This window comes from Xyrauchen texanus, chromosome 20, assembly GCF_025860055.1.
Source record: "Xyrauchen texanus isolate HMW12.3.18 chromosome 20, RBS_HiC_50CHRs, whole genome shotgun sequence".
Classification (NCBI taxonomy): domain Eukaryota; kingdom Metazoa; phylum Chordata; class Actinopteri; order Cypriniformes; family Catostomidae; genus Xyrauchen; species Xyrauchen texanus.
In genome coordinates, this window is record NC_068295.1 from 19137885 (window position 1) to 19163382 (window position 25498).

The 25498-nt window shown below is 42.7% G+C and overlaps 1 protein-coding gene across 3 annotated transcripts in view; it reads left to right on the forward strand.

Annotated features, from left to right (window-relative positions):
• LOC127660399 (regulating synaptic membrane exocytosis protein 1-like) overlaps nucleotides 1-25498 on the forward strand; it is a 130971-nt gene that overhangs the window by 75729 nt on the left and 29744 nt on the right. For all 3 annotated transcript variants that reach the window (XM_052150601.1, XM_052150602.1, XM_052150603.1), the window contains exons 6-14: nucleotides 9564-9604; nucleotides 10152-10262; nucleotides 10511-10610; nucleotides 11705-11828; nucleotides 12752-12798; nucleotides 12941-13056; nucleotides 13160-13290; nucleotides 18735-18906; nucleotides 18987-19140. In XM_052150601.1, coding sequence (XP_052006561.1) covers nucleotides 9564-9604; nucleotides 10152-10262; nucleotides 10511-10610; nucleotides 11705-11828; nucleotides 12752-12798; nucleotides 12941-13056; nucleotides 13160-13290; nucleotides 18735-18906; nucleotides 18987-19140 — 996 coding nt within the window. The remainder of the gene's footprint in view (nucleotides 1-9563; nucleotides 9605-10151; nucleotides 10263-10510; nucleotides 10611-11704; nucleotides 11829-12751; nucleotides 12799-12940; nucleotides 13057-13159; nucleotides 13291-18734; nucleotides 18907-18986; nucleotides 19141-25498) is intronic.

Sequence of the window (25498 nt, forward strand, 5' to 3'; positions counted from 1 at the left end):
TTAATTGCTAATTTAGTACTAGAAAACCACTTGTCATTATATCAAACACAGTTGAAAGCTATTTGGTTTGTTAAATGAAGCTGAACATTGTCTTTGTGTTTGTTTTTGAGTTGCCACAGTATGCAATAGATTGGCATGTCTTACGGTCAATATTAGGTAAAAAATGGCAAAAAGGAAACAGCTTTCTCTAGAAACTCGTCAGTCAATCATTGTTTTGAGGAATGAAGGCTATACAATGCTTGAAATTGCCAAAACAAATCTGAAGATTTCATACAAATGTGAACACTACAGTCTTCAAAGACAAAGGACAACCGGCTCTAACAAGAACAGAAAGAGATGTGGAAGGCCAGATGCACAATTAAACAAGAGGATAAGTACATCAGAGTCTCTAGTTTGAGAAATAGACACCTCACATGTCATCAGCTGACAGCTTCATTGAATTCTACCCACTCAACATCAGTTTCATGTACAACAGTAAAGACTCAGGGGTGCAGGCCTTATGGGAAGAATTGCAAAGAAAAAGCCACTTTTGAAACCGAAAAACAAAAAGAAAAGTTTAATGTGGGCAAAGAAACACAAACATTGGACAACAGATAATTGGAAAAGAGTGTTATGGATCTTAACCCCATTGATCAGCTAGACTGTTAGGTGAATGAGAAGTGCCTGACAAGTGCTACAGGAAGTGTGGGGTGAAATGTCACCTGAGTATCTGGACAAACTGACAGCAGAATACCATGGATCTGCAAAGCTGTCATTGCTGCACATGGAGGATTTTTTGATGAGAACTCTTTGAAGTAGTTTAAGAAGTTCTGAATTTATTTTTCAAATTGTAATTTTTCACGTTATTAATGTCCTGACTACATTGTGATCAGTTGAATGACACTTTGGAGAATAAAAGAACCAATTTCTTTCCTTAAGAGCAAAGTCTGTACATTATTCCAAACTTTTGGCCACCAGTGTATGTGCTTGCATACAGAAATCTGAAGGCAGACAATCCATGTAAAATGTATAAAATGGACTTATAGTGTAAAGTACATACAGGTGAAACTCGAAAAATTAGAATATCCTGCAAAAGTTCATTAATTTCAGTAATTCAACTTAAAAGGTGAAACTAATATATTATATAGAATCATTACAAGCAAAGTAAGATATTTCAAGCCTTTATTTGATATAATTTTGATGATTATGGCTTACAGCTTATGAAAACCCCAAATTCAGAATCTCAGTAAATTAGAATATTGTGAAAAGGTTCAGTATTGTAGGCTCAAAGTGTCACACTCTAATCAGCTAAACACCTGCAAAGGGTTCCTGAGCCTTTAAATGGTCTCTCAGTCTGGTTCAGTTGAATTCACAATCATGGGGAAGACTGCTGACCTGACAGTTGTGCAGAAAACCATCATTGACACCCTCCACAAGGAGGGAAAGCCTCAAACGGTAATTGCAAAAGAAGTTGGATGTTCTCAAAGTGCTGTATCAAAGCACATTAATAGAAAGTTAAGTGGAAGGGAAAAGTGTGGAAGAAAAAGGTGCACAAGCAGCAGGGATGACCGTAGCCTGGAGAGGATTGTCAGGAAAAGGCCATTCAAATGTGTGGGGAGCTTCACAAGGAGTGGACTGAGGCTGGAGTTACTGCATCAAGAGCCACCACACACAGACGGGTCCTGGACATGGGCTTCAAATGTCAAACGTCTTACCTGGGCTAAAGAAAAAAAGAACTGGTCTGTTGCTCAGTGGTCCAAAGTCCTCTTTTCTGATGAGAGCAAATTTTGCATCTCATTTGGAAACCAAGGTCCCAGAGTCTGGAGGAAGAATGGAGAGGCACACAATCCAAGATGCTTGAAGTCCAGTGTGAAGTTTCCACAGTCTGTGTTGGTTTGGGGAGCCATGTCATCGGCTGGTGCTGGTCCACTGTGCTTTATTAAGTCCAGAGTCAACACAGCCGTCTACCGGGACATTTTAGAGCACTTCATGCTTCCTTCAGCAGACAAGCTTTATGGAGATGCTGACTTCATTTTCCAGCAGGACTTGGCACCTGCCCACACTGCCAAAAGTACCAAAACCTGGTTCAATGACCATGGTATTACTGTGCTTGATTGGCCAGCAAACTCGCCTGACCTGAACCCCATAGAGAATCTATGGGGCATTACTAAGAGAAAGATGAGAGACATGAGACCAAACAATGCAGAAGAGCTGAAGGCCGCTATTGAAGCATCTTGGTCTTCCATAACACCTCAGCAGTGCCACAGGCTGATAGCATCCATGCCATGCCGCATTGAGGCAGTAATTAATGCAAAAGGGGCCCAAACCAAGTACTGAGTACATATGCATGATTATACTTTTCAGAGGGCTGACATTTCTGTATTTAAAATCCTTTTTTTTATTGATTTCATGTAATATTCTAATTTTCTGAGATTCTGAATTTGGGGTTTTCATAAGCTGTAAGCCATAATCATCAAAATTATATCAAATAAAGGCTTGAAATATCTTACTTTGCTTGTAATGAGTCTATATAATATATTAGTTTCACCTTTTAAGTTGAATTACTGAAATTAATGAACTTTTGTACGATATTCTAATTTTTCGAGTTTCACCTGTATATATGATTTTCACAATACCACACATTTTTGCATATATGCGATATATTCAATATATATATATATATCTATGTATATATATTATATGTGTGTGTGTGTGATATATTGCCATATATGCGATATATAAAAGAAATTCAAAAATGACTGTTGTAATATTAAAAAATTTTATATGTAGCATTGTATGACCATTAAAAACATTTCAGTATATTGTGACGTAAAAATAACCATTTTAAAGTATTTTGAATATTGCTATACAGTTATGCATACAGTATAAGCAAAATTATGCAACTTATTTTCTTAAAAAAACATATATAATATACAGTATACTGAATGTATAATAAACAGTGTGTCCATGTATATATTTTGCATGTATCTGTCATACTATATTAGATTTCTGTTCGAAAAACACAAGCCTCCTTTATTCGAAGTGTGAAACTGAAATGAATGTAACTCTATCTATTGTATTTTATTAATTAATTTGATAGTATCAATATGCATGCACAATATGAAGAAAATCGATTAGAGATGACTGCCAAATGGCTGTGTAGCTTTTTTTAATGCTAAATATTTCATTTTCACTGTTTACTTATTCATTTAATCTAGAAGTTTTTTTAATACGGTGATGTATCTATATATTACAAAACAGCATGATTTTATGGTCAAATTTTTCCAAACCGATATGAAGTTATGGTGGCGTTCACATGGCACTCTGCTGCTAGCCTGGCAAAGTGACTGAACACAGACTTAAAAGGTCAGTGTATTAACACAAGCAAGGGGTGAAATGTAAACATTGAGGGGTAAATATGGGAGACAGAGTTGAGGAGAAGGAATGAGAGACTGAATAAAAGGAGATCAGGGGATTGAGAGGCGGGTAAGCAACACAAGCTTGCTCTTATCAGTGGAACATCATTTCATCAGGTACAGAAATCTCATAAACACAACAGGTAAGCAACTTGTCTCATGCCTTTATAAAACATAGGAACAGAGCAATTCAACCTAATGCGTCATGGTTTTTAATGTTAAACTTTATTTTATTTTATTTTATTTAATGCTGACATAGGGTGGTATGTTAGGACAAAGCTGTCTTTATTTAATATTTTTTTTAATTAACTTATTTTGGTGGCCTTTATTTATTTGTATGTCATGTGAATGACTGAAGTATTGAGAAGTGGAGACACTTCAGTAAAATTGTAAGGGCTTAGATAAAAGTCTCCCCAGGGGACCAATCCACAATACAACGAGCAATGTATTAAAGATTTATACCTTGAGACAGCTACTTATTATTACTGCATGCAGAGCTGGTCCTCTATTTGTAAGTTTGTGCTGCATTTTTGGCTTTGTGCAAATGATTAGAACATCGTTTTTCAGAGTTTAAAGTTTTCATTCAGAGTAACTTTAATTAGGACATCCCTGCTCAGAACTGGGTTAGATTTAGACTGGGTTTAGCCTTCCTAAAAATAAAACAAATAAAGCAGATTTCTCTTTTTTTTCTCATTTTGTATCACTGGACCTTTTGTTTTATGTATCCCAGCCGACCCTGATACAGGTGAGTTCATATGTGCTATGAGGGCTATGTGCTATGGTGTGTTGAAGCTCATTTAATAGCTCAGGATTCATTGCTTTTTGAGACCTCACACCTCAACACTGTATCACCTTCTTAAAGGCTATAAAGGTGGTATTTCCACATAAACCTACAGAGTGTTTTAACAGAGCAAACTAGCTAAAGATACTGTTTAATGTGGATAGTTGAGACTCTGAAATCTGATTGAATGAGCCAAATTCTAAGCCACTGTAAAAATTGTAATTCGACCAATATACAGTATATCTACTATTTTAACTACAGTACAGCTAATAAACTATATTACCTGTGCTGGAACCATTTATTGTGATTGTTATCAATAATTAGTGCTGTCAGTCGATTAAATGGCATAATAGTTAATCGCAGATTTTGAAGGTGCTGAAATTTGACATTAAATATACTTATTTTCTTGTCAAAATGCATGTCAGAAAGAAAACATCTTAGGAAAGAAAACAAAACAAGATGTAACAATATAATGCTTTATTAACATTATCCAAACTAAGCCATCCTCAATATAACCAGCACCAATTCAAGTAACATAGAGTTCAAGTGGGAGTTTGACTAATTGAAAGAACTAGTCCCCACATAGGTTGCATATTCATTGCAATGGGCGTTCACTCTATTAAACTCTCACACTCCACAATATTAATCACCCAGCAGACTGTGGATATCAACTTTGTTACAGCAATTGTGAAGCCGCATTCATGACTTGCATCAGGGCGCAGTGTCAAGCACCGCTTTGAACATTGGCTTAATTGGCAAGATGGCAACGTTGTGTGTGGCATACCCTCAGCTACCTGGTTTGTTCTCAAGTTTGTTTGTTTAATGGGTTTTATGTGTGTTTTAAATCAAAGTGTTGTGCCACTTTTAGTGTGACATATAATTCACCACTGATGAACTACTAAATCGAGCACAAGGAGGCTCAAAGTATACTCACCCTCCTTTACTGGCATCTTTACCTGCATGTCTGTGCCACCTGCCTGCTCTCTACTAGGGAGGATGTGCCGAAAAAGGCATGGAAGACGTGGAGGTATTGCCGCCAAGCTTAATGTTATTTTGGTAGCCAAACTGGAATAGAGGCCCTGCTCATGCTCTCGTGCTCAAGAGATTAACTGTAACCGCTTTATTGGGTGGCATTCCCTAGAACCTTCGCATTGTGGAATATTCCTGTTGTTCCAGACTCGACAGCTCAGTTCCATTTGTATCGCCCACCTCGCATCCACCGTGGTGTGGACGTGCACTCCAACTGGTAGAACTGGAAATAGTCACGCCACTGGCAATAGCAGTGATATATCGACCACCAAAACCCCACAAAGATTTAATCAATGACTTCTCAGACTTTCTAGGGAGTATTATTTCAAATTTTGATAGACTACTAATTCTTGGAGATTTTAATGTCCACTGGCCAACAAATTTATTAGTCTTATTGATTCTTTTTATTTGACTCAACTGCTGAAAAGCCCCACTGATGTACACGGACATACACTTGATCTTGTGTTATCGCATGGTTTATCAATTGATGACATGGAATTATGTGATTATGGCATTTCCAATCATATGCCTTTCTTCACGTATCTCACACTGACAACCCTGCTAAATCTATTCATTGGTCTTATTTATTTACATCTACTAGCAGTGTTGAATTTTCAACAGCGTTTAAGGTGGTATCTCAATCTATTGATCTCTCTTGTCACGACCTGAGTGCCGATGAGACTTACATATTTTAGATGCAGTGGCTACTCTAAAGGCCAAATATCATAAACCTAAGTCTAAATGGAAGAAAGACAAGCTTCAGGTATCTAATGAATTTATAAGGGATACATTATCTCACTTTCAGAGATCTGTGAGATCAGCCAAGTACAAGTACATTTCTGTCCACATAGAAAAGTACTGTCACAATCCAAGAACCCTCTTTAATATTATAAATGCTGTTTTGAATCCTGCCCCCCGCCAATTTCAATTGTTTTTAGCCAATTGAAAACTTTTTCTCTTCCTTCTTTACAAGAAATTGTGAGTAAGCTGAAGCCCACTGGCTCCTCCTGCGATGCTATTTCCCCAACGTCTTGTAAAATAAGTTTTTGATGTGGTTGAGACCAGTCTTTTAAATATTATCAATAAGTGCCTTGAAACAGGAACTGTACCCGATTACTTAAAACATACTTCTGTTCAACCCCTTCTTAAAAGACCATATCTAGACCCTACAGTTTTATCTAATTTTAGACCTATTTCCAAGCTTACTTTTATTTCAAAAATTCTAGAGAAAACAGTTTTTGAGCAACTACACAGTTTCCTAGAAGAAAATAAGATCTTCGAAGTCTTTCAGTCAGGTTTTAGAAAATACCACTGTGCCAAGACAGCACTTGTAAAAGTTTTAAATGATGTATTGTTAACTATTGACTCCGGTAGTTCTGCTGTGCTTGTGCTGTTAGATCTAAGTTGTGCATTCGACACAGTTGATCATGCTGTTCTTATCTCTTATTTAGAGCAATGTGTTAGTATCCAAGGAAAGGCTCTGAATTGGTTTCAATCTTATTTTAAGAATATAAGCTTCTCTGTCAGTACTGGGGATTTTTCCTCTGGTTCTGCCCCCCTTACCTGTGGTGTTCCCCAAGGCTCTATTTTTGCTCCTATTTTATTCTCCCTTTATATGCTTCCATTGGGTAAAATTTTTAAGAAACATGATACCTCTTTTCATTGTTATGCAGACGACACCCAAACCTATCTGCCCTTGAAACACAACAAGAATTGTTTAGACTCTCTCCTGGCCTGCCTCTCTGATTTAAAGGCTTGGATGTATTTAAATGTTTTTACATTTTTTATTTGAATGAAAGCAAGACTGAGATCATTGTGTTTGAGCCCTGTGAAGCCCTTAGAACATCTAAATTCAAATTTAGTCTCTCTGTCTCCACATGTTAAATCATGCGTGAAAGATTTGGATGTGCACATTGATAGTGCTCTCAAGTTTGACAAACAAGTCAATTCAGTGGTCGAATCTAGCTTCTTTCATTTACAAGCTTTGGCCTAGGTGAAGACTTTTCTTTCTTTTAAGAATTTTGAAAAGGCAATTCATGCATTTATTACTTCAAGGCTTGAATATTTCAATTCACTCTTTAAGGGAATCAGTCAAGCATCTTTTTCTCAGTTGCAAAAAGTACAGAATGCATCTGCTAGGCTTCTGACTGGTGTCAGGAAACGTGAACATATTACCCCTATTTTAGTCTCGCTACACTGGCTGCCAGTTCATTACAGATTTGATTTTAATGTTCTTCTCCTCGTATATAAATCCTTAAATGGTCTAGCACCATCCCATCTCTCTGATCTCTTGTCTGAGTATCACTCAGGGAGATCTTTGAGTTCCTCCAACCAGAGGTTATTAACAGTTCCAAGGACTAGACTGAAACTAAGAGGTGACCATGCGTTTGCTGTAGCTGCACCTAAACTCTTGAATAGCTTGCCTGTTTTTATTAGAACAGCCTATAGATTTTAATCAATGGTGCCCTCTGTTGTTTGTTTTTTATGTTACGTATTATTTGTACTGTGTTTTATTATATTTTATAATATTATTTACAGAACATTGGTCAACAGATGCTGTTTTAATTGTGCTCTATTAATAAAAGTGACATTGAACTCCACATGAAAAGCGCTTGCAGACAAAACGTCTCATTCTGCATTTTGTTGATAGTTTAGACTTGACATGCTTCTATGGTAATTAAAATGCACATTACTTAGTCTGAAACAACTTGATTTCTGTTTCTGTTCCATCTAGGCTTTGTACAACAAATAGTGTGTGTTTGTGGTGTGTCCGTCATTGTAAGACTCCGGGTGGACATATCACAAAGGCTCTGCCCTTCCAGCCAGTGTATATGCTGGATTATGCTGTATTAATGGTACATTTACATTTAAATTTAGTCATTTAGCAGAGCTTTTATCCAAATCAAGTTTCAAATGGTAAATGCATTAATCACACTGAACAAAAATGAACACATTAAGCTTCTTTAATTAATCGCATTCGATAACGCGTTCATTTTGTCAGCTCTATTAATAATATATTAATATGAATTATTGAACATTGGTCTCTTATCATGTTCCTGTTGCCACCATATAAAGGCAATAAGCCACTTGAGGCAGTGCATTGCTGTGATTTTATTTCCCCCTGTCAGCACCCAATAATCGTGGTAAAATCACTGTAACACACTGCATCTTGTGGCCTGGTTTTAATTGACATCAGAACACTTATAAACAGTTCATGACATACAGGCAAATATGATAACCTATGTGAATATACTGTATTTATGGAACTTAGAAACATTTGAATTCATAGTCCTCACTTTTAGCTGAACATTTAAAGGTGAAGTGTGTATTTTTTGCACAATTATTGGCACCAAACAGAATTGCAAAAATAATGGCTGTTTTAAAAAAGGTTTCAAACACACCTGCTTGGACATAAAAGTGGTCCCACCACACACTCACGCCATTGGTTGAGCCAATGTTTTTGCATTCAGTTGGATCTCTTAAACGGATTTCAACTCCTACCAGTGGAGCAGAAATCTCATACTTCCCCTAACACAGCTGAGTAGAAGTAATTCCAACCTATAGTCTATCGTAACAATGGATGTAGCGTTATTAAATGTACATTCAAAGTAGTTTATTTCAATCTATTTTTGTTTTCGGAAGGAAATGTGATTGCTCCTCACCCTCTCTGTGCGTCATACGCAACTTTCTTGATTCCCTCTGGTGCTCCATATGCCCCAGGTGCTCAAAAATAACTGGAAAAGAGCCCAGAAACCCGTACGCACACGGCACTCATCCATATAACATGCCAACAGTAAATAGAAGGCCAGCGTCATGGAAAGCGCTGAGACTGCCCCTGAGTGCCTGTGTTTGTGTGTGTGTGTGGGTGTGTGTGCTCTGCTTTGCATGTCATCATTGCTTCCTCTGTCTGGGGACTAAATGTAGCTCTTAAGCACCATACAAACACACATTCACAAACACAAACATTAATTCCTGTCTTCCCTGTTGCTCTGCAGGTGGAGCAGGGCAGAACATATTTTAAAATGAGATTTTGGCAGCAGGTGCCCCTTCTAAGCACAAATATTCAATAAGCTGAATTCTGTGAGTGTAAACAGAGCAGGTTTAGTGTTTACAGATGTACTCTGGCTAGTATAAGGTGGCAGCTCACATAGTCAGCATGTGTATAAACTGTATAAGTTGCTGTTATAGCTCAACTGGGAGAGCATGGCAGCAATGCCAAGGTCATGGGCTTGGTTCCAAAAAAACACACATACTGGTAAAATGTGTACCTTGAATGCACTGTAAGTCATTTGGACAAAAGCATCTGCCATTTTAATACATGTAAAAAGAAGCTTTAAGAACTTTTGTGTGTGTTTTAGGGGACTGGGAGTGTTTTCCACTGGCTTCCACCACATGGCATGTAAGTGTTTCCCACCCTATAGAAAGTCTATTTAATACTTGTGACATTAAAGGTTAGATTTGAGATGGTGAATATGAGTTTGCTCAAAATTTGTTTGGTTTGTGTGTGTCTGTTTTGCCTGCCCATTCAGGTTTGCTCATGCAGGTGTCAGGAGTTCACCACAACTTTCTGTGTTTTGTGTGTGTGTGGGCATATTTATGTGGTTTACGAGGTTATTAGGTTTTTTAGGTTACAAACTGGTAATTACAAGGGTATTATGCTATAAATGTAGTTTATGAGGACATTTCTAGTGTCCCCATAATTTAAATAGCTTAAAAAAAAAACATATTAAACTATGTTTTATTGGAAAGTTTTCTATGAGGTTAATTGTATAATTAGGTTTATACAGTATAAAAACAATATCTACTGTATGGTATGCTCGTATTTGAGTAAAGTGTGTGCGTGCGTGCATGTGTTATGTGTGTATGAATGAGAAGGTGAGTTAAGGGGTAGATATAAAGAGATGGTCTCTCTCTTATGGAATTTATCTCTGGCTTGTTCTCTTTAGCATCCAGTTACATGGCAGCCCTCCAAGGAAGGTGATCATTTAATTGGCCGAATAACTTTAAGCAAGAGAACAGCCATGCCAAAAGAGGCTGGGACTTTGCTGGGTCTAAAGGTGAGGGGAAAGTCACTCACAGACACGCACAAAAACAAAGTAACTGTTGTGGTCACCAACTACACCATATCATGGGCTTTAGGCACCAGTACTGTAAATTGGGCTTCTGATATCAGTTTGTTGTGGTCTGCTGTTCCCATGGGAATAACATAATATATATAATACACCATACATGAATGAATATATATGAGCCTATATGAATTATCTGTAGACTTGTACATTTCTTTAATTGATTTGTTTGGGTGCAGGTGGTGGGGGGAAAGATTACAGAAACTGGGAGACTTGGGGCATTCATCACTAAAGTCAAGAAAGGAAGTCTTGCTGATGTGGTGGGCCATCTCCGGGCCGGTGAGTCCAGCTCTTCTACACTATCAATTTGTCACTTAAAAATAAAGCAAGGAAACAACCAAACATTTCAACGGAATTTAATGATGCCATTATTCCTCAGATATTTTAAGAATAAGTATGTTTAATCAGTAAAGTACACAAGATCTATTTTATTTAATTAGTTTGTTTGTTTTATCAGTTGTTTCATTGTTTGTTAATGTTTGTTAAGAATTGAAAATCTAAAAAAGTATGGTAAACAATAAAAACAATTTTTTAAATCATTCAGTTGGTGGAAGTACTGAGCTTGTAAAAGACCAGGGTTGTTTTTTCAGAAATATTTGTGCGTGTCCTCGCAATAAGTTTTGCGTTACCTCGCAATATGTTTTGCATGCCCTCGTAATAAATTCACCATGGTTTTACTATAGTAACCATATTTTAACCTTGATATTAATATGAAACTATTAATAATATAGGAAAATGAATACTATATGAATAAAAATTACAAGTTTGTGGTCATTATGGTTTTACTACAAATACCAAGGTATTTATAGTGAAACCATAGTAACCACAATAATTATCATGGTTAATCTATATTAAACCATGGTTACTATATGAATACAGTATTCTTTATTAAAACCATGCTTTACACCAAAAAACTAAAACATAACATGGTTAGCGTGCAAAAATCTTGGTTACTTTAATATTACTTTAGAAAAATGTATTCCTCCAAAAACTATAGTTACTACATTATTCAATATTACTACGGTAAAACCATAGTTAAACAATGGTATTTGTAGAGTAAAACCATAATAAGCACACAATTATGATTTTTATTACCATAGCTTTTGTTTTCCTTTATTATCACTATGGTTTCATTTTGAATATCATGGTTAAAATATGGTTTCTGTACTAAAACCATGGTAAATTTATTGCGAGGGCATGCAAAACTTATTGCGGGGCAATACAAACTATTGCAAGGGCAGGCATTACATATTGCAAGGGCACAGAAAAACATTTCAGAAAAAAAAAATCTCAGGGGCTCAGTGAATGTCCTCAGGTATGTGCAAAAATGTGTGTGTGAGGTTTTATGACTACACAATATTCTCTGTTTGTAGGCGATGAGGTGCTTCAGTGGAATGGTAAATCATTACCAGGATTAACCACAAAAGAAGTTTACAATATCATCTTGGTTTCCCAAAAAGAACCACAAGTTGAATTAGTAGTTTCAAGGCCAATCGGGTAAGTCGTCCATCACATACAAACGTACTCACCCTTATTGGGAATCTGACTCTCCTAACAGTAACTAGCCTCACTGAAACAACAAAACACCCAATGGATTTTTAAAGAATTGAGATTAATCCAAGTCAGGAGTCCATTCATTAAACAAGAATGTTTGAAGAGTCTAGAAGCAATTGTGTTGCTGAGTAATAGATGTTTAACTGATGAACTCTCTTGTGTTTAGTTGGCTATGTAAGCCATTATATTCTCTTTTGCTCTGTCCTCCTACCTCTTTAAAAAGATATATTCACTGATTTCTCTCCAAACTCTTGCGAAGGGTGTATAAATCTTACCAGTAAGTAAAACAAAGTTTAAGAGGTGATTTTAGGACTTCATCTCTGAATTCTCTGATTTGTTCTGTCAGCTGTTCCTTAAGCCCTAAGAAAGAGGAGCCTTTGATACACCTCCCACCTGTATTCTTGTACTCTGTATATAACTTTTGGATGACAGTGTTTTATTAGAACTGTCACTGTATATGTATGTGTATTTATCAACATCAAGATTTTAAGCTAACTTTGGATTAATTTATATGGGAAAGTGTATATTTTAGGTTCTATAACTGGTAACCATTTCTTTTAAGCTTTTCACAATTTTTAAATACCTTTTTTGCCTTCAATAGTTCATTTGAATAAGTCTTGCGGTGTGAAAAATGCATATTTAAAAGTACAAATATTTCATACAATCTCTCAATGCATATGAGATCATAAAAGCTGAATTCATAGTAATTATAAAAGAATTAGCAAAATGCTGTTTTAGATGGAGTATGTCATGTCACACCGCAAGACATGGAAACTTCATGAAAGTATTTCATGGCAACTAGCCATATGCTGTGTGAGATTGTTGTAATGGTGATAACTAATGTAATCGTTTTTTTTTTTTTTCAGTGATATACCACGAATACCAGAAACATCACACCCTCCATTAGAATCTAGTATGTACTGAATCAAATGTCATGAAATGTTGGTCTTAAATTGTATAGATATTTATTTTTATGTATTCTTTATTTTTATTGCTTGCAAATATTATTCTAATATAATCAACACTTGTTATTTTTATTCTTTGTCCCACTGTAGCAGGTTCAAGTTCATTCGAGTCACAGAAGATGGAAAGACCCTCTATATCTGTCCTGTCCCCATCCAGCCCAAGTGGTCTTCGAGACGCCCCTCAGTTACTGCCTGGACAGCTGTCGGTCAGTACATACAGCAACACAACAGCTACATCAACATGATGTGTCTAGAGTGTTTGTTTCCTACAGGGTGTTTATTAGCTGTGTTGGTATTGATGTCTTGCAGGTAAAAATGTGGTATGATAAGGTTGGCCATCAGCTGATAGTGAACGTATTGCACGCAATAGACCTGCCGCCCAGACTAGATGGACGACCCAGAAACCCCTACGTCAAAATGTATTTCCTTCCTGATAGAAGGTATTCAGACTTTGAAGATATATTCATAAATCATAAAAAATATTGGGTTTTCCATTTGCATTTGCATAACTGATTTTCCAATAATGGATACAGATTTTGTCTGTATTTGATTAGTGCTGACACAATGCAAAAAATAGTTTGCTTAAAGGGATAGTTAACCCAAAAATTACAATTCTCTCATCATTTATTCACCCTCATGTCATCTCAGATGTGTATGACTTTCTTTCTTCTGCTGAACACAAACAAAGGTTCCCCTTCTGTCGCTCTCTCCACGTTGTGTCGGAGAAGCGACACTAGGGGTCTTTCTTGAGCGCCGATATTCACCTCTGACCTATTGAAAAGGGCCAATGAGATTTGGCAGTCAGTATTTGCATACCCCGCCCTCGCATACGGGTATTTAAGCGGGGCAAATACGGAAGTTTAGTCAGAAAATTTCTTCAGAGCCGATGGTCTGTCTGCAGTTTGCTGCGAGTTACACACCACTTTAAACGTTCCTGTTTCCTCTGACGATCTGCATGCTGTTGGATCTTGACGGCGCACAACAGCGGCTTTCTCCTTCACATTGCACGGTGTTCATTGTTGCCCCTGAGCGCTTCGACAGTGCAGACACACACACACACTGTGTATTTGAAAGAGCAATTTCTATTAAAAGAGTAATTTCTCTAAAAGAGCAAAACACAGCGGCGTTGAACATATCTTTTTCAAGATGCCCTTCCGCCCCTGTGTTGTTCCTGGATGCGGTAGAGTGCTCTCCGCTTCAGACGGCCACAGGCGCTGTCTCGTGTGTTTGGGCCGCGATCACATCGAGGCGGCGTTTGTGGATGGCTCATGTTCTCACTGCGAGAACATGACCATGACCACATTGCGGTCGCGGCTTGCTTTCAACAGAGAGCAAGCCACCCCAGCTGCACCCCGCATTGCTCCTGCTTCCCACGGGATTGAGGACAATGCGGTTGGCGCTGGGGGCGATTTGGGGGCGGCAGCGGGTGCAGTTTTGCCGGGTAGCCCCCCGCGAACCTCCCGTTCCCCAACACACTAGCTGGTCCCCGTCTACGCTCGCTGCGATAGCGGCTCGCCTCACGGCCCGGCTGTCTATCCTCCCGAGCCCGAAGCAGATGAGCTCGCCGCTGCATCGGAGAGTGTGATGTCTGATGCCGAGGACTCCCCTGGACTGCCGCCTTCGGGCCAGCAGGCCCAGGCTGAGGCCGACGCTCAGATGTCTGACATGCTTTCCCGGACCGCCGTGAGCGTGGGGTTGGATTGGAACCCTCCATCCTCCCCACAGCCTTCACGGTTGGATGACTGGTTCCTGGGGACAGCGCGCCGTTCGCGGCCTCGCATCCCCCCGGTCCCGTTTTTCCCGGAGGTGCATGACGAACTGACATCTACGTGGAGAGCCCCGCTCTCCGCTCGTCTAGGTGCCACCCGCTCCACTCTCACCACCCTCGACGGCGGAGAGCGCCACGGATACGGAGCGATTCCCCAGGTCGATAGGGCAGTTGCGTACCATCTATGCCCCGGTAGCCCTACCTCCTGGCGTGGCCGCCCCGTACTCCCATCCAAGCTCAGAAGCATGCACGGGGGTGGACCTGATCCTGATGTGCTGCAGGAACTGCGCTCAGCGACCGACCTCGCCCTGAGAGCGACGAAGGCCACAGCGCAGGCACTCGGACAGGCGATGGCCACCCTAGTGTTCCAGGAACGCCATCTCTGGCTCAATCTGGTCGAGATGCGTGAGGCTGACAAGAACGCTTCCTGGACGCACCTGTCTCCCAGATTGGCCTTTTCGGCGACACCGTCGAGGACTTCGCCCAACAGTTTTCCGCGGTGAAGAAGCAGATGGAGGCCATCTCTCACATCATGCCCCGCCGCACACCTGCCGCTACGGGCCCTGCCCCGTCTGCTCGCCGTGGGCGTCCCCCTGCGGCGAAGAAACCAGCTCCTGCTCCGCCCCAACCCGGGCCCAGCTCTTAGCCCCTGCGTCGAGCACCCCGCAGGCGGCGTACGCCCCCTGTCTCACAAATCCCCTCTAGGACCCGGAAGGCTCCCAAGCGTTCCTGAGACAGTCGACCCAGAGCCGAAGACCCCCTGACGGGGCTGTGGTACCCACATTCTCAATAAATGAGCTATTTCCTTTGCCTCTGGGTCACCTGGCCCGCAAATGCCGTTCTCACGGCAATGTGCTTTCAGATTACGACAGTCCCGGTACACCAGACACGGCGATCCCACCTTCCGCCTGCCCACGACTGTCCCCCGGCTGGCCGGTTCAGACGAGTCCAGAGGACGCCAACATCAGACCTCCTCCTCAGTCACGAACCCACCCCCTGCCGGGCACGTGGAGCAAGGTAAGTGCTTTGAGTCTATTCTCAGCACCTCAGACTCAGGCCGCAACGAAGCCACCCGACGCTGCATTACCTGTTCCGCCCTGCTGCGAGGCCCCGCTGGGTACGTCCAAAATACTCGTCCCTTTGGTGCCCCTAGCGCAGAGCTGGGAAGCATGGCTTTCGCTTCCCAATGCATCACACTGGCTGCACTGGACCATTCGACTCGGTTACGCAATTCAGTTCCCACTCGGGCTTGGTTCTCGGAACTCAGGCTTCTCGCGACAGCTCCTCCCTGGCTAATTCCCCTGAGAAAGGACCTCCTCTCTCAGGGACGGGGCACGCTCTGGCACCCGCGCCCAGACCTCTGGAACCTCCACGTCTGGTCCCTGGACAGGATGCGGAAGAGCTAGCCGGCTTACCGGCGACCGTTGTGAATACAATCAACCAAGCCAGAGCCCCCTCTACCAGGCACCTTTACGCCCTAAAGTGGTGTTTGTTCGCAGATTGGTGTTGTTCCCGAACTGAAGACCCGCAGAGATGCGCGATCGGGTCAGTGCTCCTGTTCCTACAGGAGAGGCTGGACAGGAGGCTGTCCCCGTCCACCCTCAAGGTGTATGTTGCCGCCATTGCCGCCCACCACGATCCTGTAGACGGCAAGTCTTTGGGTAAGCACGACCTGATCCTCAGGTTCCTGAGAGGCTCGGAGGTTGAATCCCTCCCGGCCAGGCCTAGTTCCCTCCTGGGATCTCTCGGTAGTCTTGGCAGGACTCCAGAGACCTCCCTTCGAGCCGCTTGAATCAATTGGACTCAGGGCCCTCTCTCTTAAGACGGCCCTGCTGATCGCGCTCGCTTCTATCAAGAGGGTCGGGGACCTGCAAGCGTTCTCTGTCAGCGACACTTGCCTGGAGTTCGGTCCGGCAGATACGTCTGTGATCCTAAGACCGCGACCGGGCTATGTGCCCAAGGTTCCTACCACACCCTTCCGAGATCAGGTAGTGAACCTGCAAGCGCTGCCCCGGGAGGAGGCAGACCCAGCCCTTTCGTTGCTATGTCCAGTGCGCGCCCTGCGCATTTACCTGGACCGCACACAGAGCACGTGTGACGTGTCTACCACTTTTCCTCCCCAAGAAAAAGGGCAGGTGTGGTCTCAGCAGGGTCTGGGTAAGACCCCCTTCCCTATATGCGTGTAAGGGCCCCGGCCGTGATTGCTCTATGTGAGAAACATAGAGAGAAAAGAGGCCCAGCCAGGCTGGCCCGTTTCCATGTTGGCACACATCGCCTTGTTCCCCTCCCAGGGTAACTAGAAGGATTCCGATGTTCTTATGGGGCATTGGGGAAGGGTATGTGCAGCCAGGTACAGACGATGCGCGGCACTGTATGAAATCCCTGCCCGCCTCTGTATCGGCGGTTCACGTACACGGTTCAGCGCATGGCAAGATTGGAATGGGTCCCCTAGTGTCGCTTCTCCGACACAACGTGGAGAGAGCGACAGAAGGGGAACGTTTGGTTACGTATGTAACCTCCGTTCCCCGAGGGAGGGAATGACACGTTGTGTCTTTCCTCCGCCATGTCGCTGAACCGAGCCACTGTTGTGGCCGGACCATTTCCGGCTCCTCAGAAAAATCCTGACTAAACTTCCGTATTTGCCCCGCTTAAATACCCGTATGCGGGGGCGGGGTATGCAAATACTGACTGCCAACTCTCATTGGCCCTTTTCAATAGGTCAGAGGTGAATATCGGCGCTCAAGAGAGACCCCTAGTGTCGCTTCTCCGACACAACGTGTCTTTCCTCCCTCGGGGAACGGAGGTTACATACGTAACCAAACGTTTTTAGAAGAATATCCCAGCACTGTAAGTCCTCTCAATGCAAGTGAATGGGTACCAAACATTTGCAGCTCCAAAAAGCACATAAAGGCAGCATAAAAGTAATCCATAAAACTGCAGTCGTTAAATCCATGTCTTCAGAAGCGATATGATGAGTGTGGGAGTGAAACAGATCAATATTTAAGTTTTAACCATAAATTCTCCTCCCTGTCCAATAGGTGGCAATATTCACAAAGCATGCATATCGGGAAAAACAAAAGAAGTCGAATGTGAAAGTGAAAGTGAAAGTAAAAGTTTAGATTGATAGTAAAAAGGATTAAATATTGATCTGTTTCTCCTCCATACTTATCATATCACTTCTGAAGATATGGATTTAACCACTGGTGTCTGATGGATTACTTTTATGCTGCTTTTATGTCCTTTTGGAGCTTTAAAGGTCACTTGCATTGTGAGGACTAAACAACCTTAAAAAGAAAATTGCCATTAGAGAAAAAAAACATTTGCCAATAGGGTAAGATTCAAAATATATTCTCTTAAAACAACACTTAATATATTATGCAATTTTGCTTTGCAAATCAATTTATCTTGTTTTTAATCGATTAATCGAGTACTCGTTCAACTTTAAATATTCGACTAGTAAAAACACTACTTGAATTTTGCATAATGACTTTTCTTTGTGCCTTTGGCAATGATAAAACAGCTATGTTTATGTTGTTAATTAAATAGTTGACCCAAAAATTGAGATTTGGTCATTATTTAAAATAATCGTATTGGTTCTCATCAGCACTCTGTCTGCTGTGTTTGAACCAAGTTTTTTTATTGATCTTGATGGACATCCTCCCAGTAATGCATTACAATAATCTAGTCTTGAAGTCATGAATGCATTAATTAATTTTTCGGCATCAGCAACAGAGAGCATGTGTTGTAATTTAGCAATATTTCTTAGGTGGAAGAATGCTGTTCTACAAACATTGATAATTTGATTTTCAAAGGACAGATTGGTATCAAAGATAACACATACGTTCAAGAGTCAAATTATATTTTAGCTGCTTATGTGTAGTGCTAATTTTTTCATAAGAAAACCAGGTTTGTAGGTGTAGGATTGAACTTCAATTTGAAAATATTAGCTTTTTTATTTTTTTATGAGTACTTGACTACAAAATTACTCGAAATGCCCAAACCTAGTTTTTAAGATGTTTATATAGATTTACTGGAAAACAAGAAAAAATACAGATTTTTATTTTATTTTAGTACATTCTAGCTGTTAAGTTGTGTGTATATTTGCTTTTACTTCAGTGATAAAAGCAAGAGAAGAACAAAGACAGTAAAGAAAAGTCTGGAGCCTAAGTGGAACCAGACGTTTGTGTACTCTCATGTCCACCGGCGGGATTTCAGGGAGCACATGCTGGAGATCACTGTGTGGGACCAACCCAGAATACAAGAGGAGGAGAGTGACTTTCTGGGAGAGGTAGCATGAATTGCAACATGAATTGCTGTCTGACAATATTTGTATATCACCTGACTGCATTTTACACTGTTTTTATCTAGATCCTGATCGAGCTGGAGACTGCCCTGTTGGATGATAAACCTCATTGGTACAAGCTTCAGACACATGACGTTTCTTCCATTCCACTTCCACACCCGTCCCCATTCCTGCCTCGTCGACAAGACCACACAGACACACCCACCAAGAAGCTGCAGCGTAAGTGAAGGCCGTTTCTGGCCACAGGCTGTTAAACATAAGTAATATCATTGTGTGTGAGTCATTAAAAAACATTAACTAAACATCAACACTTAAAGGAATTGTATGGGTTCAATACAAGTTAAGCTCAATCTCTCACAGCCCAGGTGTCCTGTCTTGTTTTTGTCACCTGTTGATATACGCTCTGGTTTTGTTTTGCCATTGCTACGTATTCTCTTGTCTGGTTTGTCGCCTGGCATGAGCGTTTGTTTCCTTATTGTCTTGTCGATGTGCGCTCACACCTTTCGGGTGTTTTGTTGTCTTGTGAGAGCACGTGGTTTTGTTTTGTTTCTGTATCACGTGTCTCTCTGTCTTAGGTCATACCCCGCCTCCTTGTTTGCTTATTATTAGTTCATTTGCCTCATCCGTCCCCTGTTAACCCGTTTGATTTCTCTCCCTATTTTAGCCTCCTTGTGTGTGCTGTTGAGGGCCAGTTCGTCCTGTTTGTTCCACTATATCGGTCCTGTTTGTCTGTCCTGTTTCATCCCATCCCTGTCAGGTCCAGTTGGTGCTGTCTCCATTTTCCCCTGTCCCAGGCTGGATTATTTACTTTGTGTTTTTCCCCTTCAGGGTAGTTTATGTTTATTGTTTACCCCCTTGTAGGAGTTTTATTTTTTTCCCTTTATTTTTTGTATTTAATAAACTCCGCTATTGTGTTCTGCCTCTACATTTGTGACACAAGCGACTGCATTGTGGCATAATGTAAAATACACACTGTTTTAAAAGTGTTGCCACAAGGCGTAAACATTATTCATGTTAACAAGATTTTAGTTTGATTATATCGCTTACTAACCTTATTTAATATGAACTAATCATTAACTGTGTATGTTTTAATATTTATGTTCTGGCACCATTGACTTACGTTGTAAGAGTCTTACTGTAACCAATTATTATTGTTTTTTTTATAAAAAATATATGTTTGCGGTTGTCAGTACTATGCCACAAATGCAGTCATTTGAGTTTAACTTTTATTGAACCTGGAAAATTCATTAAAAAAAATATATAATTTTTTTCAAGGTCCTAGAATTCATCCACTCTCATTCGTTTTAATGATGTCTTGCAATATTCATGAATTTGTAAGATTTTTCATGTCTGTTTTGTCTATATGTTTGTGTGGAAGTATGCTTCTGAACAATGAACAATGAACAATGCTGCCTGTGAGTTAGTGTGTAGGAGTGTGGCCCATGGGTACATCTACAACACATATTTTAATATGCTAAGTTAATTCTGTATGCCAGTTTGTATGTGGTTTGCTCACATAACAATGTATTATTCCAATGGTCCTTCGTGTGCATTCGTTTTTGTCTTTTTCCATGTATGTTTATGTATTTAACTGTCCAGATATCCCTGTGTGTATATCTGTATATGTCTGTGCAGGCTCGCTGCATATTAAAGAAACAGATTATAATGATGCTATTGGTGTAGTTGCCACAGGTGGGTGGGAGGGGCCAAAGCACGGGCAACCTTGGCACTTCTCTGTGCTTTGTGCAGTAGAATAGCCCAAAAGAGAGAAGCAATCCCTTACTGTAGAGGTTACAGCTGTTGTCCTGGAGACAATGCACCAAACACTCACCAGTCACCAGTCATTTTATGCATCTGGCATGTTTTTTATTTATTCCATGTTATAATGGACTGACTATTGAGTTACTGTTAATAGGGTTGGAAATCTTTAGGTATCGATGTTTAAAGCAATACTGGAACCAAATGATTTTCATAACATGCTGCTGACTGACTATCCGGAGTGTTCTTTCTCCAGTGCTTTTCTCTATAGTATAGTAGTAGACTTATAGCGTAGCACTCACAGTCCCACATGCATGACAACAATGGAGAATGTGACATAAGAAGGTCTACAAACAGGAGGACTCCATTCCCTGGAGAGACATTCCCTGTCAAAAAGCTACACTTTGATGCTGCGCTGATTTAGCGCTTTGGGAACGAGAATACCCACACCGCCGCACTGTGGATGTCTGGACCGCTTACGGTTGTGTAGTTGTGCTCACAAGAGCGCGAGAGGTCTCACACATGAGCTTGTGACGTTGACTCGATGATATAAGAGCCCGGAGTGGCATGAACATCCAAACTATAAATTGTTATGAATGTGTGTGGAGAGGACCAGCCTGCCGCATCACAAACATGCTGCAGAGGGACACCAAAAAGTGTAGCTTTTTGACAGGGAACACCACTTTTATAAAATACAATTTTAGAGAATTACATAGGTTCTTAGACACTCATCCATACAATGACAGTTGACTGCAGTGGAGGTGAAGATTTTCTGTGAATAATGAATTCATTTCTGTCTCTTCATCACAAAAAGCCACAGTATTATATGAACCATGTGCAACGTCATATCCAATTTTCGTGTTTATTTTTCAGTTTATTATTATGTTTATATTTACAATAGGGATGTGAGGAATGACTAATTTCACCGATGTTTAAATGAAAAATTTGGAAATGATTACTCTACCCTCAGAAAACAGTCAAAAACATTGCGTTTATGCGACTCATTTAAAATAATTCCAACAGTCAAATCCGACACTTCATTTTGCTGAAAAGGAAAAAACGTGCTTGCCCTACATTATCACTGTGGCAGCGGGGGCGTGGTCAAGCGCCCGTCCGATTCTTCCCGAACTATTTTCTTTTTGTGTTCGGGCAAGCGATAGGGGCGGCAACGTACCACTACGCCCGGCTCGGTCTCGATGTGGTGTTGTATGATGTCTGTGCGGCCCGGTAGGGGAGAGAACACGTCTGCAAACTCCTTTTGTAGTTCGGAAACCTCTGTGAGTTGGCGTGGGGAGAGGTGGTCTCCACAAGGAACCGGGGCGTTAGGATTGCGGGCTTTGTTTACCTCCGGACCGAGCTCCGCCCTCTCCGGAACTACCGTTGCCAACGTCACAGAGGCTGCCTCTTCCCTCCACAATTTCAGGAGGTTGAGGTGATATATTTGACGCGCCCCTCTATCGGTACGTTTAACCTCATAATCGAGATCCCCAACTCGTCGTGTGACCACAAAGGGTCCTTGCCACTTGGCGAGTAATTTCGAGCTCGATGTTGGGAGTAGTACAAGTACTTTATCTCCGGTGCAAATTCTCGTAGCTGAGCATCCCTGTCATACAGCCGGCGCTGGCGTTCTTGAGCCCGGAGCAAATTCTCCTGTGTTAATTGCCCCAGTGTGTGGAGTTTTGCTCGAAGATCAAGAACGTATTGAATTTCATTTTTAGCATTAGAAGGTCCCTCCTCCCAAGCTTCACGGATGACGTCGAGGACCCCGCGTGGGCGTCGCCCGTACAGCAGCTCAAACGGGAAAATCCCGTGGAGGCTTGCGGAACCTCTCATACTGCGAATAACAGGGGTCCAGCCACTTATCCCAATTCCTAGCGTCTTCGTGCACGAATTTACTGAATCATATTTTTGAGTGTTTTATTAAATCGTTCCACCAGTCCATCCGTCTGCGGATGGTACACGCTAGTGCTTGAATCGACTTAATGCCCAATAGTTCAGTAAAGTTTGCGAAGTGTTCGTGACATAAAAGTAGTGCCTTGGTCGGTGAGGATTTCTTTCGGAACCCCCACCGGAGATTATCTTGAAGAGTGCCCGGCAACACTACGTGCTGAGATGTTGCTCAGAGGCACTGCTTCCGGATACCGCGTTGCGTAATCCACCAGGACTAACACAAAGCGATGTCCGCGTGACGTACGTTCTAATGGCCCGACGAGGTCCATTCCAATTCTCTCGAAGGAACCTCGATCAATGGAAGGGGCGCAAAGGCGCTTTTGGGGTGGCCGGTGGGTTTACCAGCTGACATTCACGGCACGCCGCACACCACCTGCGGACGTCGCCGCCAATGCCCGGCCAATAGAAACGGGCTATTAGACGAAAAAGTGTTTTCCGTTCCCCTAGGTGACCGGCCATAGGATTATAGTGAGCCGCCTGAAAAACCATTTCCGGCGGCTCCGTGGAATCAACAATTGTGTCAGCTCCTCCTTTGTTTGAGCGTCCTGCGTCACTCTGTACAACCGATCTTTAATAACTGAAAAATACGGATATGAGATGGCGATACCCGGCCGGAGTTGTTGACCATCGATTACTCTCACTTGGTCAAAAGCGTGCTTAAGGGTTTCATCCCGCTGACTGCTCCAAGGGAAAGTCCCCTCAGGGAACTCCCTGAGAGGAGGGGTGACCCCTCGCCCCTTCCCTCGTCACTCGGAGCAGCCGAGGACGGCCCCGGCTCCGCCTCCCCCGCCAAAGCATCGCACATCACACACCTCTTCACTTTCATGCAGGACCCATCTGCACAAACTCCCTCTAATACACTTCTAAAATTCGGCCGGGAAGTAAGGGTGAGGCGGGAACTAACCGCTGCCTCCACACTATGTTGTGCTCCCCGGAATTTGATCGCTAAAGTCACCAAGGGGTACTTGTGAATATCCCCATGCACACACCTCACCCTCACCCGTTTAGCTGTGCCCAAAGCCCCGGGTCGAACCAAGCGTTGGTGGATGGTGGTCTGATTACAGCCGGTATCCATCAATGCTTGGTATGTACCCCCCTGGATCCTTACCGGGACCCGGTACGCTCCAGCCCGACCAGGGGCAGCCTGCGGGACATCGGAGACCCGCACCACCGTCCCCACCTCCATCAGCGGACACTGATCCCGGAAGTGGTCCGGGTCTCCTCACTTCCAGCAGACCGGCCCAGGCGCCACGGCCGCACCCGTGCTGGCGGGCGCTACCACCTGAGGAGGAGAGCGGCTGAAGGACGGAGAAGGGTTAGGTGGGTTCTCCCACGGCCGGGAAGCTGGCCTGGTGTATCCTCCATGCCTGCGGGGGGCAGGAACGGGCCCTGGGGAGAGAGCAGAGCGAGAGGGAGCGGGGGGGGGGAGAGGCAGGGGAAGACACAGGGGAAGGGGAGAGAGAGAGAGAGGGGGAGGGCTCATCCGCCCTTGGTATCGCCGTCAAGTGGTCCTCCGCGAGCTGGACAGCTGCCTCCAGCGACGCCGGGCGGTGGCACTGGACCCATTCCGCCGTTCTCCTGGGCAGTCATTGCGCGAATTGCTCCAGTACCACCTGATCGATGACTCCCTCGACGTCGCGGTCCCCGCGAGCAGCCACCGCCGACAGGCGTCCCGGAGCCGTTGAGCAAACGCAAACGGGCGGTCGGACTTCTCAAGCTTCATGCTCCGGAAGAGCTGGCGATTCTCCTCCGGGCTCCGACCAACCCGTTGCAGAATGGCCCTCTTTAGGTCAGAGTAAGCCAGGAGGTTAGTCGCCGGCAGTTGTTGTGCCGCGAGTTGTGCTTCCCCGGACAGGAGAGGAATTAGACGGGCTGCCCACTGTTCGGGCGGCCAGCCCCAGATGTCAGCCGTCTTCTCAAACAGGTCGAGGAAGGCCTCAGGATCATCTGCTACCCCCATCTTCTGTAACGTTGGCGGGGGCAGCGTAGCACGAATGTCCGGGGTCGCGGCTGGGGCCGACGCAGCCTCCTGGCTGAGGAGGATCCGGATAGCAAGTCGGTCCTCTGCCTGAGCCCGCATGATCTCGAAGAACCGCCGAGCTTGATCCTGGCGGAGCTCAAGCAGGGATTGTTGGTGGCCTTGATGGAGAGTGGCGAGGGACTGGAGGATTTCCGCAAGCTGGGAGGACTCTATGGGGCGACCTTGTTCCATAACCAAAAAAAAATAATGTCCCGGATTTCTGCACCAATGTGACACGCGCCCAAAGGAAGTGACGGAAACAAGTCTCTGCTTAAGGGGTAAGCTTTTATTTTTTCTAATACACTCTCTGGTTCTGGGTTCTTTTCTTGGACGGGTTGTCGCTCCCATGCTCCGTCACTGCTGCCCTTTTATGCCGCTCTCCTCATGTTACTGAAATTAGAGACAGGTGTTAGTCATCATTTTAGCTCAGGTGTGAGCGCCCTTACCGCTTTTCTCTCCCGGACGGGCGCTTGACCACACCCCCGCTGCCACAATCACCATTGTAGGTTACATTAAATATAGAACATGATGAGCATTTACTGAGTCAATGTTAGCAGCCTTTGTTAAAATACAAAGCCAAACGTAAATGTGTAAAAATGCTAAACGGTTTAATGGGGATGCTGCTAGTGTCAACTAGCAGCATCCCCATACATACCTATACATACCTAATTTATACCACTATACATACCTAATTTACAATTGTATTTAGGATCTAATTGGTATTTTTCCACCTGTTGTCATCGAGAGAGTTTTAATTCACTGCAAAAGGGGCCGCTGAAAGAAGTTGGAGTTGGAGTGAAATGTTTGGATTTGGTATGATTTTTTTGAACACTGTTATTTTGATTATAT